Below are 19150 nucleotides of genomic sequence, written 5' to 3'. Positions count from 1 at the left end.
CCATTTAGACTATAAGGTCTCTGGAGAGTTGACAAAGTACAGATGTAGTCAGAGTTATGCTGTCTATAATTGTGTTTATACCTCTGTTGCTAGCAGGGATCTAGCACATTTGCTCTCAGCAGTATGAACCACATCTATTGTCCAAGAATGACGCTAGCCAAATTGTATAATAAAACCATGCTTTAGGTTATATTTGGAAGATTATCTGTAATACTGTTTGGTTAATGTAGTTTTGGAGGAGAAAAAGAATTGTATCACTAATAGTCAAGGAAACAATGCTGATTGCAACAGTGTTTTAAATACAGATGTAGCTGGCATGTTTCTGATTCCAGGGCAGACTGGGTATTAAAGGTCAATCTCATTATCTTCTCTCCTGGATGAGGTAGTGTTGAAAAGAACTTATTTCCTTGTCTTTTAGGAAACCAATGTCCTAGGATTCAAAGGCCCCAGGAAGATGTCAGTGATCATTCCAGGAATGAACATGAACCACAAGCGAATTCCAATCAGACCACGCAGTGTAAGTTTGGAACTGGGTCAGATTCCAGTGGCGCAAGGAAGAAAGTTTTAATGTCTTAGAGATCCAAATGTCAATTATTGGCAGTCATAGAAATTAGAGGAAAAAGACCTGTTGGGTCCCAACTAGCCCATCCCCTGGAAGTTAGCATGGGATTCTTCACTACACTGTGCTTTTCCAGGCCACTTTTAAATTACTTCCGTAATAGGATTCCACCATTGCCCTTGGGAGACTGGTTAATCTGATAGGTCTCATGACTGGTAAACTTTTCTTGATATTCAGCTTAAAATGTCATTTTCTTAATTTAGTGTATTTCTTCTTGCTTGTAGCCCTTGTGCAACTCACTACATTTTGCCTTTCTCCTTACTTGTCGTTTAGCCAGGTGGACCATATTTAGCTCTTTTTTTATGCCTGTAGTGCGTAGGAGCCCTAGTCATGGCTGGACTCCATTGTGCTAGGTGCTGTACAAACACAGAACAAAAAGACAGTCCCTGGCCTAAAGACTCTACATTCTAAGTATAAATCAAGAGATGACAGGTGGATGCAGACAGAGAAAGAAGCATAAGAAAACAACCAGGCAATATTGGTCAGCATGACGGGCAGTGGTCTCAGCACTCCAGCAGCCTAGCCATTGTCCAGTTTTTTTTTTTTTTTCAGGAATCATAGAAAAGGAGACTTTTAAGGAAGGATTCAAACAAGGATAATCAGATTGCTTTTCAGGTCTCTACAGGGAGAGCCTCCCATGCATGAGGGGCAACGTGAAGAAAGCATGAAGGTGCTGTTGGAAAATTTTAAGAAGTGGGTGATGAAGGCTGACTTCATGGGCCAAGCAGAGATGGGAGTTGACATTTAGATAGCGAATGAGAGCTAAATAGAGTGGGGATAGGCTATAAAGGGTCTTGAAAGTGAAGCCAAGTAAGACTCTTATGTTTGATGTGATAGAGAAGTGGAGGGATATAAAGAGAGGAATGACATGGTCGAAGCAAGAGTCCAGGAAAATGCAGCATTCTGAATGGATATGAGCGGAGCAAGACTGCATTTGTTATGCCCAAGAAAAGGATGTTGCAGCAATAGACACCCGAGATGATGAGAGCCTGAACGAGTGTTGTAGCTGTGTGGATGGATAGGAAAGACCATATGTTAGAGATGTTATGCAGAAAGAATCTGCAAGACTTAGACGTATCCTGGGGGCAAGAGGAGGGGATTTGACTCAGAGCTGGTGAAAAGGAGGCTGGGATTGCAGGCAACGGATTCAGTTAAGTTGGAGAAGGTGAGTTATTTCTCTAGGAAGATGGCAGAACGAAAGGAGGAGAGAACAAATCTGTAGTGGAGGAAGCGATCCTGGTCACAGGATTTCTGTCAGACACGCTCCACAGTGCAAAAGCCCGAGCAGGCGCAGAGGAAGTGGATGTTGGGGGTGAGCCAAGGCTGGGTTCTGGCTGAGCAGACGTGATGAGAGAGAGGCAAAACAGTCAAGAGTGAAGCATGGAGAGAAACAACCATATCAATGGAAGAGAGGGCATAAGTCCATTTATCTAACCCTAACTGTTTTTTTTCCCACTTCGCAGAACTCTTTCCAATCTGTCAGTAGTTTTCTTGTAATTAAATGCCCTGAACTGAATACAGTATTCCAGATGTGCTCTCACAAGAAATATATAGGACCAGATGTGCCAAGGCACAACCCTGATTAGGGGACGATATAGAGCCAACCACCCCAATGTGAGCTATCGGAGTCATTGTGTCTCAGGAGGTTACTATGCCTGACTGAGCTCTTGGAAATCACAGTTGATTCATCATCCCTTAAGAGAATGACATATGCATCCCCTAGATCAGGGGTTCTCAAACTGAGGGTCAGGACCCCTCAGAGGGTCACAAAGTTATTACATGGGGGTTCATGAGCTGTCAACCTCCACCCTAAACCCTGCTTGCCTCCAGCATTTACAATGGTATTAAATATATTAAAAAGGGTTGCACTCAGAGGCTTGCTGCGTGAAAGGGGTCGCCAGTAAAAAAGTTTGAGACCCACTGCACTAGATAGTGCAATAGAGGGGATCCAGTGCATTGCCCTATCTCTTTTTCCTATCCATTTTATTGGCCTTAAAATCTATGAGTCTAAAAGAAACCCATAGTGCTCAGGAGAGCATAGGGACTGCAGTCAAGGCTGGGCCCTTACCTGGGATACAGGGTTTAGGAGTGGTTCTCTGTGGCTTGGCTCAAATACCAGCCACAATTTAGCCTGTATAGATTCATCATCATCTACATGGTCTGTGACATGATGCCTCTGAACAAGCAGCGACTGTTCTCTAAATGATGGCCCCACTGCCATTTCTAAATGTAATTTGTTGATGCCCATTCCCAAAGTCCTGTGGGCATCCTTGCAGAAACAAATAAAATCAGAGATACAATCAACTAGTAAACCTGTTTTAAAAACAAACCCAAGAAGCAACAGACAGCTCACTACATCCTACTTGAATTTTTACCATAAATAAATTTATCACTCAACCCTTCCCAAACAACTGCTTTCCAAGCATCTCCCTCCATGGAATAACTTCAGTTTGGATAGTTTTTCTCAATTTTAATAGCTTTTATTTTTTAAGGTTGAAGTTCATTTTGTCACTTGTCCTTGCCACTTTGTCCTCACTACTGTTTGCAGTTCCTCCAATTTACTGTTCTTCTCAGATGTAGTGAATATGCTGTTTTACCCCCCTTCACATTTCCATGTGTTTGTGTACCTATACCTAAACTGGGTAGAAGAGGGGGAAAGCACTTGAATCCATACATACTTGTCGCCCACTGCAGCCTTTGAATTTCCTACTACAACATCCCAACTTCTTGCATCAGGGAGTTAAAGATACTCTGGTTATTTCTTTTTGCTTTGAACGTTACAAGGTAGAAATTGGAGGTTTGGTACTGGAGGAAAAGGCTCCCAGGGAGTTAGAAATAGACTCCTGCCAGTACATTGAGAGCGGGTGCAGAAGGTGCTCTCACTGTGTCTCCTTGTTAGGATTGCATGGGCCCAGAAGGAGAGAGAACCTCAGGACTGGGAAAGTATGGAAATATCTCCATGGTATCTGCAGGATCTTATTTCAGCAGGGTTGAGTTCACTGTTCACTAGATTGGGGGACTCATGGTTGCAAAGTAAACACAACTTGAGAGAAGCAGTGACTAAAAGTGGACCCTCCCAAGTATAATTTTTCTCTTGAGCAGGAACATGAGAGTTTGCTATCAAAATGGCAAAATAAAAACCTGGAAAACCTGATTGAGCTGCACAACAAGGCGCCAGTCTGGAATGATGACACTCAATCGTACGTCTTGAATTTCCATGGGAGAGTCACTCAGGCCTCGGTGAAGAACTTCCAGATTGTCCATGAGAATGACCGTAAGAGCTAAGGGTTGTGCCAGGGTGGGGTGGGGGATGTGGGGCTGCCACTCTAGTGAGGAAAAGAGCATTGTTCCATTAGAGCTGGGGAAAGATGGGAACACTGCTCCTACACAAGGGATATGGGATGGGCAAGAACGGGATGGGGGATATAGTCCAGAGGATCTTGGGACGTTTGGAGTAATATGGGACCTCCCCTTCACTCTAGAGGTGGAGGGCATGACAAGATAGCTGCATCGGAGGATAGGCGAATGCAGGCCTTCTGCTGAAGATGGAAAGGAGGGTAATATGGGATTGCTGTCCCAGCCAAAGCATAGGTATGGGATTGGTCTGTAAAAGAAGTCAGAAAGACTGTTCTTGTAGAAAAGCAGATTCTGAGCCCCTCTGGTAAGGAGGGGAAGATGGGATAGTCTCTCCAGTCAGGTGTATTTGGAACTGTTCCACTCTTTCTTCTCTTACCTTTCTCTCTTTATGAATTAGTTGGTCTCTGACCCCCTCTCTCTGCCTCCCTAGCTGACTACATTGTGATGCAGTTTGGCCGTGTAGCAGAAGATGTGTTCACTCTGGACTATAATTACCCACTTTGTGCCCTCCAAGCCTTTGCCATTGGACTCTCCAGCTTTGACAGCAAATTGGCATGTGAATGATGGAGACAGCGGACTTGGACGTGGAACTTGCTCCCATCTCTGCACCTTGTAAATGAGTTCTGGGTGGAATCATGAGAAGTATCCTGGGGACAGAAGGGGAACTGGAGGCCAGATATCTGTGGGCTTAACAAGAAGCAAATAGTAGATTTGGGGGCTTTATAGTAGCTGATAGAGACCATGGCCTTTTTTGGAAGGGAGATCTCTGCATGTGCCCTGGGGGAAGGCAAGGATAATGTGTGATGTCTTTGTTATCAGTATTAATGCTGCATTGAGAATCTTGATGGGATTTGGTGTGAGAGCTAATCCTGCTCCTTAGCAGCTAAGCATCACTGTGACTAGGAATTCCTGCAGTGGGGATCAGATTAATAGTGCTTTAGGCGAGGCACCTTGGATCTCACAACACCCCTGTGCTCATGCAGCGTATATTAAGATTTGTTTAGAGAAGGAAGAACAGGTACAGTCTGTGCCGTCTCTTACCCCGCAGAGTAACTCTCCTGTCTAAGGCAAAGTTCAGAGAAAGAAGAGAGAGTACAAGCCTGATGTCCCTGTGCAGCTGTAAGCACTGTTCAGTGAACAAAGACTAGGAACAAGCCTCATGCCTCTATAGCCACCCTTTTACTCTGCAGGATAATTCTCTTTCAAGGCTGATGGATCCCAGTTCTTGTTAATTGTTCTGCTGCTCATTATCCTGTGACAACCCTTTTACCAAATAAAGATCCCCCATCATTAGGGATATGAGAAAAACTCCTATGGTCACTTCTAAGTAAGCAATATTTGTATTATGACCATCACTGTTTCTTTTATTCCTAACAGTTCTAAAAGTGAAATTGAATGGATCATTGGACCTGACAGAAACTGGCTGAGAAAGGCATGCCATTGACTATTCCTGATATGCAGCATCCTGATTGCCTTAAATACTAGATTCTATAGGTCAGTCAATCAGAAACATTTTTTTTTAATTTCTTTTATGAATAGTTTGCTGCATTTTAGGAATAAACTGATCTCTGAAGCTTTTCTTGGTTTTGTTTAACTTTTTTCTCAGCAAATAAGAGCCTCTTCTGCAGCAGTCTGAATGGCTGATTCCAATTGCATGTGGTATAATAACCATAGATATGTCAAATCATGACAGTTCAGTCTGTTTTATATAATCATTTAATCTGAATATGAGATTAACCAAAAATAAGATTATAGACATTTTCCAAGGCACAAAGAGAGAAGAATATTGCAACAAGAGTAGCCAAAGTACTGCTCATTGGGCTCCATAATGTGTCCTGTAGCAGCCCTCATCTTTAATTCTGGGTTGCAGTCAGTGGAGACCACAAGTTCCAGCATGCAATCCTCCTTGATCCACCAGCCTCAGCTTGGATCACATTGGAACACTGCATCTTGAGACCTATAGGTTACATGGGCTGCACATCTGCTGTATATTAAAAAATAGGGCAGCTACCATCCAGTCCATTTCATGTTCTTTATGTACAGCTATCAGGATCTTTCCTTTCACGTTCATTATGTACAGTTAATTGCTCATCTGTCCCTCTGTTAAGCAAACTGTGGGTGTCCCCTTTTTTGCATGTACTGATCTGTTTTTAAAGGTCATTGGCAGCCCACAAGTCCTATCTAGATGCCCCCAGCAACCAGACTTTCATCATTGTGCCAGTCTTTGCATTATATGTCACATAAGTCTCTCTATTGGTGGGTATCATCTTGCTGTTTAATTTTCCAAAATATCAAACTTTGTGTAGACATTTTCTGATGCCAGAAAAAATGCTTCAGTCATAGTCACATGTAATCTCTGTATTTAATTGTAAATGGTGAATTGTTGCTGATAGCTCCAGTTCTAAAAAATGCTTATCTCACAAGTTCCCAAGCTACACTGGCTGAGGTGCCATTGCATTCGAAGCAATCTCATCAGATAGCACTCAGCAAAGAGTTTGCTCCAGGTACCTCTTTTGTGCCTTCATGTATTTTCCGCTTGTCAATGTAGGGACAGGATTCGATGGCATCTCCCACTTGTGTTCTCTTGTGCTCCCAACTGACTGCTCTGCACTTCCTGTATCTACCTAGAAAAGCCAAGAAACCAGTTCTTAATGCTTCTGTCACAATTACTTTGTAACTAGGACCAGATGTAGAAAATTAGTTTATGTTCCCTTGGGGTTACTTGTAGGCAGTGTATTAATTGCTAGTCCAGAAAAAGTTTCGTTGTGCTTAGCAAGCTGCCCTGCAACTTCCTGGTTCATCTCTCCAACTGGGCCAGTCAGCAAGGGCTCTCTTAAACTATTCAAGGTGGTAAACCCATGGGTGAGCTTAATTGATCATGGGTAAGTCAGTGCCTGTGATTCTTTAGGTTTCCTCATCAAGTTGCACAGATGACCGAATTTCTTGTTTCTTCTGAGGTGCTTTCTATACTGTGAGCATGTGACCCTTCACTTACCTTCTAGTATTGAAACTCTTTCTTCTGTCTCTGTTTTAGAGATTGTTTTTTTAAAGGGATTGTACATAGTGACCTCGTCCACACTAGCATTAAAGTATGTTAGTCACAACTGTGTTAAAACACAGGTTATTGCTAGCAAGTCCTAGCTTGGTTTCTCTGATAACATCCAGCAGGGAATTTTTCTAAAAAGGGTGATACTGTTGTGCTAGGAAACAGTCCTATTAGCTGTCTGTGAGGTCAAACTAAAAGCCTGATTTTCAGACAAAAATCCCAGTGCACACTGCTCAGGGAAGTGGTACGTTCCGTCACAGTGAAATGTGACTCTGGATATCTTGGTGTCAACCCTAATGTGGACAGAAGCATGGGTCTGTTTTGTGTTGCTGTTTGAACAGGCAGTAGCAATGCAGGAGGTGGGCATTTACCTCTTCTCAGATGCTTTCAGACATATTTTATATATTGGAGGCTTCAGTACTCTGCCATACTCTCCGTTCTTTTTGTGTTCTTCACCCACTCTGTTGCTGCTCTGTGTGCCAAAGGTCCACCTAGATGACTGAGAGGCTGGCTTTGTGTGCTTCCTGTTGCTTCCAAGCTTTTTTTGCTCTGCAGAAACCTCCAGTGCTTTTTGGTCAAATATTGTTCTACATGAATTGTATTTATAACTTTTGTACTCTAATGAAAATAAAATAATTTATAAAAAACAAAACAAACAACAAAACCCTAAACTCTGAATTGTTCTTATCTTGTCCTGTAGGATTTTTGCTGCATGTGGTGTTTGCTGTTGGCTCTGATATCTTTGTCTCTCCTGCTTTGGCTACCCCTCTTTCTCCCTGTCTCCCTCCATTCCATCTCTCATCTTTCTGTATCATTCTCTCCTCATTTGTCTCCCCCACTTCTCCTCAATGCTGGTTTTACAAATATTTAGAAGTGTGAGAATTGCCTTGGAAACACAAGTACTACCAGTTTTCTTTCTGCACCACAAGGAGCTGCTTGCTGTCTATTTGTTCACTCCCCTCCACTTGATTCTCCTGCTCCTCACACCCATTCTCTCTCAAGTGTTATGGGCTGCTGCGGGGGGGTGCATTGGAAATATTTACCTAGCCCTGGTCACTTGTAGGGTGACCAGATACCCCGACTTTATAGGGACAGTCCCGATTTTTGGGTCTTTTTCTTATACAGGCTCCTGTTACCCCCCATCCCCTGTCCCGATTTTTCACATTTGCTGACTGGTCACCCTAGTCACTTGCTCTAAGCCCCTCCTGTTGTTCAAGTGTCACATAGTGCAATTCTGGACCAGGATTGAAATCGTGTGAGGTAAAGAGGGGCAGTACTGAGTTGAGGGTGTTTTTACTGGGGTGATATGAAGAGAAGTGTCTGCCTCACTGAGGGAAAATGTCCTTGTTCCAGTGACTTAAAACTTGAGGCAGGGTAGATCTAACTTTGCAGGCCCCTGTTCTGAATGCAGGTTGAACAGTCATGTCCATTTCCCCTCTAGCTTGGCCAGAATGGATACAGGGTGCAAGCACTTTCTGCTCTCTGTGTCTGTCTCAGAGATGTGCAGCACAGTTGCTATCTCTACAGCACTGTGTTGGCTGCTGTAATATCGTGCTCTCGCTCCCACACCAAACACAACATCCAGAAAACTCCAAGAACAGGCTGGGTACAGGAAGCAAATGCTACAGTCCAGTGTGAATCCTCATACCGGGACTCACAATGCAGCAGCTCCAAGGTGCTGTGAGGTCTCCAGTTGATACACATCAAAGGCAGGAGTATTCATTTCTTACTCTTTTATGGCTCAGTCCTGCTTGCTCTGAAGTATTGATATCAATAGGATTAGACTCAGACTCTATTATTTAAAAGTATAACACACTGACAAAGCACACCCTACCCAACATGCTCTTCTACTTACTGGTATTAATAGCTCTGTGCACTTCACAGCTATTGTTACTGGAAAAGAATAATAAAGAAGGCAAGCAACTATTCCCCCATCCCACCCTTTTCACAGATGGAGAGCTGGGAGTTTGCAGGAGGTCACTGCAGTCAGAGCTGGGGATAGAGCCCTGTGTAAAACAGCATACCCAAGTCTCATCCACTGCTTTTCTGAAAGAATGTGTCAAATCTATGGGCTTGAGTGCTGTCTGTAACCACTACATCCCACTCCCTTCCAGAGCTAAGGGCTTGGCTACACTCGAAACTCCAAAGCGCTGCTGCGGGAGCGCTTTGAAGTGCGAGTGTGGTTGCGGTGCTAGCGCTGGGAGAGAGCTCTCCCAACGCTGCAGGTACTCCACCTCCCCGTGGGGATTAGCTTGCAGCGCTGGGAGCCGCGCTCCCAGCACTGGGGCACGGTTTACACTGGTGCTTGCAGCGCTGTAACTAGCTGCGCTCAGGGGGGTGTTTTTTCACACCCCTGAGCAAGAAAGTTGCAGCGCTGTAAAGCGCCTGTATAGCCAAGGCCAAAAAATAGAACTGGGCGTGGGCTACTGGTGAAGTATTTATTAGATATCTCCTAGAACTGGAAGGGACTTTGGGTCATTGAATCCAGCCCCCCTGCCTTCACTAGCAGGACCAAGTACTGATTTTGCCCCAGATCCCTAAGTGGCCCCCTCAAGGGCTAAACTCACAACCCTGGGTTTAACAGGCTAATGCTCAAACCACTGAGCTATCCTTCTCTAGTGGCTGAGCTATATGGAGGATAACAGCCTACTACCACTATCAATTACTTATTTAGCTCGAGTAATAGAGGTCAGCTTTATCATAAAGGTGAGACCAGGCTAAAGGTCAGAGGCTTCTCAGGAGTTCTTGTCCTTGTGTCTTCCAGCATTTTCAGTGTACGGTCCCTGTCTCCCTATTCTGTTCTCTTGTCCTGTTCTCCATGGAGTTCTTGTTCCCCTGCTGGGACTCAGAAGTCATTTGCCTGTTTCAGTTTGGGTAAATCTTTCCACACCTAGATAACCTCTGTGGTTAGAAAGAGGCTCTCCTTTTTGCTAAAATGTGTCAAGGTAAAAAGCATTTAATTGGCAGTTGATATATATGAATGAATGTTGTTTCCACTAGATTTGAAGGTGGGATCTGATCTCATTTGCTATGACAAAAGTAAAGTGATGGTTTAAAAAGAGAGAACCACTGAACTAAGTGACAACAAAACAAAGGTGAACAAAGAATGATTTTCTTAACTTGAATTGAGATCCCCATTTATAAAAGAGAATTACAACTACCCTTAAAGTGCAGTTTTACTCTGAAAAGTGATTCCTAAAAATGAGCTCCATATTCGTCTGTCAATAGCTGTATATCAGACCTGTTCAGCTAACAGGAAAAAAGATTCCACTACTTCTGACCACCCCAATCAAACTCCATATGCATGCTCTGTCAAGTTCTTTCCTTGCATATCGTCTCCACTACTAAAGGTTCTACAGGCCAAATCCTACCCTTAGTGACACAGGTGCAAGCCCATTCATTTCAGTGCGTTTCTGCACTGTGAGTGACTAGAACTTGGTGAACAATTCTGATGATTCACAGGAAGGAATAAAATCCAGCTCGCTCTCTGAGCTGTGTTGACTCTGCAGGGGGAACAGGAGAAAAAATGTACATTAGCCACAAAGTCAGCAGACCTGACCTTCAGTACACATAGGAAGCAGATGTAATGAATAATAAAATGCCATTTTTACAAAATCATTTTTCACAGTAGTACTGCACTTTAAACATCAGCTTTTAATCTTCACGTGGTTTAGCAGAGACCCACAGTGGCTAAATGGGCTCATTACAGGTATACATTTAAAGGAAAACTGCAACACACACTTGAGTGTATCGTGTAGAGTAACACCACACAGAATACATTGTTTATTTTAAATAACCAGTCATATCTTTATGTACATGGATATTACCTAAAATTGTATGACTTAGAAAATGTATGTGGTCTCTCTGCATTCTAAGAGAAAATAAAAATAAAAATTCTAATTGTATCTAATTACAAAGAAAAGTAATGTATATGTATATTGCACATAGGGACATTTTCAAGCTCTTCTCCACAACCATGAGGGCTAGGAGCTTACTTTGAAAGACAGAAGGAAAGCTGAGATACTCACATAATCATGTGCCCCCACAAGGTGGGACTTAATCACTGGAGTCCGCAATGCTCCTGAGAAATTTTAACTCTTTTGTCTCAGGTCTTAGCTACATTACTTGGTATTGTTTTTCTGGTATAGCTATCCTGGCAAACCCCTCTAGTGTGGCTGTAGTTATACTGGTATAAAATACGCTGGTTTGGGGAACCTGAGGGCTAAAATGCTTAGTTTAACTGAAATCATCAGGCTCAGTGTAGGGGTATTTGGGTTAAATGTACAGCCTGTGTTATGCAGGAGGTCGGGCTAGAGGATCTAATGGTCCCTTCTGGCCTTAAACTCTATGAAATCTATACTCTATGAAACCAGCATAAGCGATACCAGTATAAGCACAGTTACACCGTATAACGGTCTGCAGTAAGGCTTTTACTGGCATAGCTATATTTTTGGGTTTTTTATAAAAAAAATCACCCCCTAAATGACATAGTAATGCTTGTAAAATTTTTAAGTGTAGACCAGGCTTCAATTTCCCCAGCTGTAAAATGGAGAAAAGTGCCATCTTGGCACATAAGAATATATCCCACTGTTCCTAAGTTCAAAGGGTCAGTAAGTTGTTTTGCCCTGCATTTGCCTTCCTAGTTAAACTAACCTACTTTGTAGGGTTTTATGAGAGGATTAGGTAGATGTTTATCAAGTGCTTTGGATATGAAAATGTGCACAAGGGTGAAGTGTTTTTATAATGGAAAATGAAACTGAAAGAATTGGCGGTGCTGCAGGGAGTGGTGTGGGTGACTCATTAGAGAGGGGCTCTTTCTTCTTTAGTCAGTACTGACCCTAATGTCTCCCTGCATGGCAAGACAGGGTGCTGTGCTGCAGGGAGTGGGGTGGGTAACTTGAGAAGAGGTGCTCTATTCCTTCTGACTCAGTGCTGACCCCAGTGTCCCAGTATGGGGTAGTGCAATGGTTTTCGAAGTTCAGGTTGCGACTCAGTAGTGGGTTGTGGAATGCAAAGCACTGGGTCGCCTTGCTCAGCACTCATCAGCGTCCAAACAGTAAAAATGAGTAGTCCCTACTGTTTTGACATCACGCTGCACCCCGAAAATGGCCAGCAGCAGGTCCGGCTCATTGGCAGGGGGGCCACAAGGCTCTGCACACTGCCCCCAACCCGAGCACTGGCTCTGCACTCCCACTGGCCAGGAACCAGCCAATGGGAGCTGGGGCGGGGGCAGTGCCTGCAGGCAAGAGCCGTATGGAGCCGCTTGTGTACCTCTGTCTAAGAGCTGGACCTGCTGGCTGCTTTTGGCACACAGCGTGGTCTGTGGTGCCAGGATGGTGTGAAGCCTGCCTCTGCACCCCAGCTGCGCTACTGATTGGGAGCTACCAGAGATAAGCCTGCACCCCAATTCCCTGACCCTGTGCTGAGCCCCCCCAACCCCCTCATCCCCAGCCTCACCCCAGAGCCCTGACCCATCCCAGAGCCCCCTCCCACATCCTGAATCCCTCATTCATAGCCCCACTCCACACCCTAACCCTCTGCCCCAGCCCTGAGCCCCCTCCCACATCCCAAACCCCTCACTGAGTGACAGGCATCAACAATTTTCTTCAACTGGGTCACCAGAAAAAAAAGGTATGAAAACCACTGGGGTAGTGGATGCTGTGTTGCTTGGAAGTGCCAGCTTTGGGGTCAGTAAAGTTTTTTTAGCCTCTGTTCCCTGTTGCAGGAGATTGGGCCACTATTTATGCACCCCAGGGACAGAGACTTTAGAAAGCATCAGAAAAATCAAATGCTGGTGGAAAGCGAATGTTTTACTAGCCTTTCTGTCTCCAGTCCCTCATGGGAATGAGGCCTACTAAAAAGGAGTCCTCAGTAGGTTGATGCCAATCTGCCCCTCAGAGGGACCTGCTCCTTCCTGCATTGGAGGTGATGCTTAAAATGGTCTGAAAATGGCGGGGGAGGGGGAGGGGGAGGGCAGGGAATTCATCAACCTAGTTCTCACCCACTTGACACTATTTGCAATTTGTGTTAATATTTATTACGAAATAATCAGCCAGTTTTTAGCTCATGAAACTATTTAAACCTCTTGTTTGTCCCTGCTGTTCAGTGAGCAGGGAGTGACACCCCAGAACTCCCCGAGGCAGTGGTTTTCAGTGTTAACTCCCTGGTCTTTGCTAGCAGCCGTGACTGTCCCACGGAACAACCCCCTTGCGAAGTCCTTCCCGGGGGGGGGGGGGCACCGCACCCCGCCAGTGTGAGTGGGGAACCAGCCCAGCCCCACGTGCAGCTGGCTCTGCCAGCCATGCCCTGCCCAGCGGGTGCTGCTCGCCTGCGGCCCACCAGCACAATCGCCCCCAGAGGGTCCCAAATGTGGTTGGACTATTCCTGGAGGTTTCATCCCATGACGGCCTCTTTAATTACAGATTCGTCTTTGCTGCCTGGAGACTCCAGGACAATCCTGGAGGGTTGGCCACCCCCTCGCTGCAGTGATTTCTGCCGCCTCCCCCGCTTTGCCCCTGCGGCTCCAGCCCTAGGTCCGGCGGCGGGAGCTATCTCCTTCCTCTGCGGCTGCCGGGAGTTTCCTCTCGCCCCTGCCTGGGCTGGGCCCGTTTCTCCCCCCTCCAGCTCCCGCCCACCGCCCCAAGTCTCCTCCCTCGCTGCCCCGGCCGGAGGCGAGTCCTGGTCAGCTTCGTTCCCAACTCCACCCCCCGCCGGGCCCCCCCTCGGCTGCGTGCATTTCATACCAGCCTCATTCCTCGCATTCCGGCCTCGCTCCTGCCACACGCCGCCCGCCCGGGGGGTGGGAGCGGCCCGGCCCCCTCCGCTCGCCAGGTGGGTGCTTCCCTCGGGGGCGCGTCCGGCCCGGCCCTGCTCTGCCCTCTGGCTCCGGCCGCTTCCCTCCCTCCCGGCCAGCCGCGGCTCCCCCCCACCCCGCTCCCAACTTCCTGCTGGTGCTCGGGGACCTGGGAAAGGAGCCCACCAAGCGCAGGGCGGAGCCGCTCCACGGAGCGCGGCTGCCCATAACTTTGTGCCGGACGCGGCGGGGGCTGGACTCAGTGCGCTCGCCAGGTCCCTCTAGCCCGGTCCTGCCTGAGCCTCCCCCCAGCCCCGACTCCCAGCGCCCAGAAGAGGGGGTGGGAGCAGGAAAGAGCGAGCCTGAGCCACACCGCGGGAGTAACCCTCCCCTCGTCCCTTTGGCAGTAAGTCCCGGAGCTGAAGGTGGAAAAAGGGAAGCGGATTTGAAGCCGGTTCCTCTGCATGTAGGCAACAAGCACCAACCTCGACTCTCCAGGTCAGGAAACGCGATTGCACCGCCCGCTTTCGCAGCGGCCAAGAGGGTGGGGGATGGGGTGCGTGGGGGAGAGGAGGCAACTGAAGGGGCCTTGGGGAAGGGGGAGAGGCGGAAGGAGAAAGGCACAAATGTACAAAGAAAGAGATCGGGAAACTGATGGAGGCTGCTGGCTGGCTCCCCCCGTGCACCTCCCAAACTGGAGGAACTTGCTGCTTTAGAAGAAAATAGTTAGCAGCGCTTATGGAAAGTCTCTTAGAATTCCATAGAGTGAGCACCTTTTAGTGAGTGATTTTCATTGTTTTACTACACCAGGAATGGAATTCTCTAGTTACATTTAAATTCTATAGGATGGGCCACAAACCTACAGGAAAGTTATGAGTTCCTGTGGGACTTTTCCATAAGGGTGAGAGAATGTTCTTTTGGGCATCAGTTATTCAAAACTAGAGCAGGATGAGCGGAGTTGGCGGATTTACTGATCGTTTCCCATGTGTGAAAGGTTCTACTTAAAAACAACTCATGTGTTTCACCCCGGAGGTTAAGTCCACTGCAGCCAGGAGCGAAGAGGTCCCTATCTATATTTAAAGTGGTGAAGTCCTGTGGGTTCTTTGGGGGTGAAAGGAGTTCTATAAATATAAGGTGGGATTGCTTTTTTTTACGGAAACTTGGCCTCGAGTGATTGTTAATCTTTAAAAGCTGAAATCAGTGTGACTCCGCCGCAAATAAACCACATAAAATACTTTTTAAACGCAGGGTGGAAGGAGACTGGTTTTGTTCCTGTTTCCTGCCGCTTGGAAAAGATCGGCTGCCACCAGACTTGATCTTGCTGTCTGTGTGCAACATTGCAGGAACCATGTATCCACCTGTCTGTCTGTCCGTCTGTCGGTGTAGATGTCAGAGGGTTCATTGTCTCTGCTCCTAGGGAGGGAAACAGACAGCAGGACACGGCGTTGGGTAGTTGGGAGGAGTGAGAAGCACAGAAGAAGGGGTAGAGAGGCTGAACAGTAAGGACTGGGACCTGATTAGAGAGGCTGCTGCTGCATGTAAGTGTTCTGTGTTTTTCTCACGGTAGAGAAGAGAAGGGTCTCGGCTGTAAGGGGATTGTTTACTGAGAGTGCTGGACACAGACAAACTCTGTGGTTCTCTCTAGCTCTTAGACGTACTAAAGGCAGTCTGCCGCCTGTTGCTGCATAATGTCACCTTACAGAGTTTCCCTAAATCCTGGCCTGGACTTTGCAGTCACTCACTGAACACAGGGTATATACTTGCCTAAGACCATGGGACAAAAAGAGACTTTCAGTGGAAATTGCCAGCTGATCACATCAAATATATTTGTTTGGTTGTTTTTTTCCAGAGAAATTAAGAGTTCAACCAGAATACAATGAATTAGAAAATGTGAGATTTCATGTTGATATTAGGTGATAGGAATCTCTTCCACCTCTTCTCACTTTCTTGCATGTGCTTTTGTATTTTATATTTTGAAGTCTTTCTTTTTAAAAAAAATTAATATATGAAAATACAGTAAAAACAACTAGTTTAGAACTTCAATGGAAATCAATATCACAGCAGCACTGACAGTTTCTGGGGGGTTTCCATCAGCCAGTGACTGTTCTTGTGAGTCAGACTATGGAGAAGACAATCAGAGACAGCAAATTTAGAATAAAGAATTGTAAGAATATGCTCTGGGATTTTCTGTCTAAGTCACGTGACTTCAGCGTGAGGAACGCTATACAGAGGACTGTGATGGCTGTTGAACAGTAAGTGTGTTTGCGCAGAAGTTACTGTGGACACTTGTTATGAGTGATTGTTACAGTCATCTTCACAGCTTTTTGTCCCCAGTTTTGTGTTAGTTTTTACATCTAAAATTCAGGTGTGCCATTGCTAAAGCCAGGTCTCAGAATTTTTGTTCTGTAGCAACTGAGCTCAGTCAGCCCCGGGGGAGTTCAGAAAGTTAACTCTCTCTGACCAGTCCATTAGGATATTTCAGAGGGAAGCAGCAATTCAGCCTTATCTGTTCATAGAAATGAAAGACTAGTTACTTCCTCCAACTCATCATCCCTCTCTTGGGCAGTGGGATGCAATGCAGAATTGTTCCCTAAACCCCATTTGATTTGTTTTGTTCAACCTGGTTTTTAAAATGCCATGTGATCGAACTTCCACCACTTCTCATGAGAGGCGTTTCCACACCCTAATTCGTGTCACTGGCAGGAAAGTTTTCCTGATATTCAGCCTAATTTTCCTTTTCTTAACATTCCATTACTTCTGTTTATGCCTCAGTGTACCACATTAGGTAATTCATCCTTTTCTCTCCATGGTGTTTACACCCTTTAAGTACTTGTGAACTGTTATCATGTCCCTCTTAGCCCTTTTGTCACCAGCCTATACTTTTAATCTCGCCTCATAAATCATTTATCCCCAGCATCTCCACCATTTTTTGAGGGGGAGGGATAGCTCAGTGGTTTGAGCATTGGCCTGCTAAACCCAGGGTTGTGAGTCCTTGAGGGGCTATTTGGGGAACTGGAGTAAAAATCTGGGGATTGGTCCTAGTTTGAGCAGGGGGTGGGACTAGATGACCTCCTGAGATCCCTTCCAGCCCTAATATTCTATGATTTCTTCTAGGCTTCTAATTGTTTGTGCTACTCTTCTCTGAGCTCTCTACAATTTGTCATCATCCTTATGGTGATGTGGATTCCAGGATGAAATGCAGTATTTCAGACATGGTCATGCCAGGCCTAAAGAGAGGACAATTGTCTCTTTCAGTGAAGTGACGTCTGACAAAATGATATTGATCATTTATGCAGCCATATTGCCTTGTAAACTCATATCTGATTTGTTCTTTATGCCCATTCTAGGGTGTCTTTAGGCAGTGCTGCTTCCAAGGTTTTCCCCTTACATTGTATATCACACCATTTCCCCCTAATTTTTTAATTTTTCCACATAAAATCTTGTTTTGCTTTTTTCTGCCCTTGTTTGTTTCTAAGCTCCCTCGGCCCCTTTAAATCATCTCTTTTCATTGGTGTTTGCAACTCTGATTCGGCATCATCTGCAAATTTCGTTAATGTGACATTTATTCAGTCTTCGAAATCATTAATTAAGATGTTAAATAAAACTGGACTAACCTCAATCCCAGCAACTTCTCAACAAATACTGCTACCTCCTTGATACATTGTTATTTATCGTTCCCCTTTGCTATGCAACCTTTATGCCAATTTTCCATCCATCCGAGCCAATCTGAATTACTTTTTCAGTAACAATTTCCTGGAAGAGAAGCAAGTGCTTTCCTAAATCTAAACTTATTACATTATCTACAACCTTCCTTTCATTTGCTAACTTTGCAATTATGTCCCCACTCAAAAAGCAATCGAGTTTGTCAAGATTTACAGTGGACTTTATAAACTCATATTGCTTTGTTCATGGTTCACTCTCATCCATCTAGCCATCTCTCTGTCTAGGCATCTATGTTGTGCTTATCACCACGGTAAATCAGCACCTAGTATGTTACCCCTTAGAGCCCTGATCCAGCAAAGAGCATTACAAAAGCCCAGGATTCTGCCTGCATGGAGCTACTTATGGTCTCCTCTTTCTGGAGAGTATTCAGTCACTCCCAATTGTTTTGTACACCAGACAAAGTAGGCATTTTCCTGCCAGGGAAGGCCAGGTTTTTAGCATGGCCCCAGTCTTGGACTGTTTTATAAGCTTTTAGTTCCCCTGTTCATATCTCATTTTTTATACCAATGCTACTAGCTTGGTGTTGTATTCCAGCTGCTGGGCTTCAGTGCACAAGGTGGACGTTGTCATGTGGATCTGGACGTGTGTCTTTGGAGCTTCTGCTGTGCTGTTGTCATAGAGAAAATAAATTAGCATAGTTCTCAGTGTTTCCCTTCAAACAGTATGGCAACCATTAATGAGAGATGTCCTGTCAAAGTCTAATCCCCACTAACCAATGGCTGCAGGGCAATAAGGAAGGGAGGAAAGGTCAAGAGGGCACTGAGCACCTGTAGAGTGAGAAGTGAGTGTGTGAGACAGCACAGCTATGGGATGGTCCAGAAATAGGGATGATGTGATGATTCGTGTCAGCCCATCCAGGCTGAAAATATCCTGCCTGAGTTAGCCCCTGGATAAAAAACACGAATATTGTACCCAGTACAGGGAATGTACCTGGGACCGGTGTGATTTAAAGGGACACCCTCAACGTGAAATCTAGTCTCTTTAAAAAACAGAGGTAAAGTGGTTTGAGGTCCCATGCCTGCCTCTGAATCCCTCTGCCAATGTTTGTACATTTACAATATCATTTTCCTAATTTTTAAAAAAGCTTTTTTCCCACCCTCTCTTTCCCCTGTTGCTGTGTGAAGGACCCACACAAACAACAGGGGGAACTGACTATACAGAGGAAACAATGAAAATGGCCAGATCACATCCACCAAGTAAGCTAAGTGGAAAAACGAAGACAAATAATAGTATGTCTCTAATATCTCTCAGTCACAGATGTTACATGTAGCCATAGGTAAAAGAAATTCAGACAAAAATGTAAACTTGACAGTGTCCCTTTAAGAACCTAGTTTTGCTTGGCAGGGGGCCCCACTTGCCCTGCAAATTAACCCATTGAAGGTCTATAACCTGCTGACCTTCCCTGGGAAAGGGGGCTGGGAGATCAGAGAGACAAAAGATAGGGCCTGCAGGAGATACTTTCTCATAATATGTGAGGGAAATTTAACCTGTGTGTGGCCTTTTTCTTTCACTTTCAGTTGGTGCTACAGTTTGACCTGTTTGAAAGAGGCACCTGGTTTGGGACTGTAGATAGAGAGGTCCTTGTGTCTTGTGATGTTTTCTTTTTTCTTTC

At 45.3% G+C, this 19150-nt stretch overlaps 2 protein-coding genes across 5 annotated transcripts in view; both read left to right on the top strand.

Moving 5' to 3' along the window:
• Positions 1–10932, top strand: part of TULP3 (TUB like protein 3) — an 87968-nt gene extending 77036 nt beyond the window's left edge. For all 4 annotated transcript variants that reach the window (XM_032775046.2, XM_032775048.2, XM_032775049.2 and 1 more), the window contains 3 exons: positions 419–517; positions 3722–3893; positions 4407–10932. In XM_032775046.2, the coding sequence (XP_032630937.1) occupies positions 419–517; positions 3722–3893; positions 4407–4540 (405 nt within the window). In that variant the 3' untranslated portion in view covers positions 4541–10932. The remainder of the gene's footprint in view (positions 1–418; positions 518–3721; positions 3894–4406) is intronic.
• A 3264-nt stretch (positions 10933–14196) lies between these two features.
• TEAD4 (TEA domain transcription factor 4) overlaps positions 14197–19150 on the top strand; it is an 82123-nt gene continuing 77169 nt past the window's right edge. The window contains exon 1 of the mRNA XM_075070851.1: positions 14197–14313. The gene's annotated coding sequence lies outside the window, so the exon portion shown is untranslated. The remainder of the gene's footprint in view (positions 14314–19150) is intronic.

The sequence above is a fragment of the Chelonoidis abingdonii genome, chromosome 1 (assembly GCF_003597395.2).
Source record: "Chelonoidis abingdonii isolate Lonesome George chromosome 1, CheloAbing_2.0, whole genome shotgun sequence".
In the NCBI taxonomy this organism is placed as follows: Eukaryota; Metazoa; Chordata; order Testudines; family Testudinidae; genus Chelonoidis; species Chelonoidis abingdonii.
Note: the sequence above shows the minus strand (reverse complement) of the source record. Positions and strands in the feature narration are given on the sequence as shown.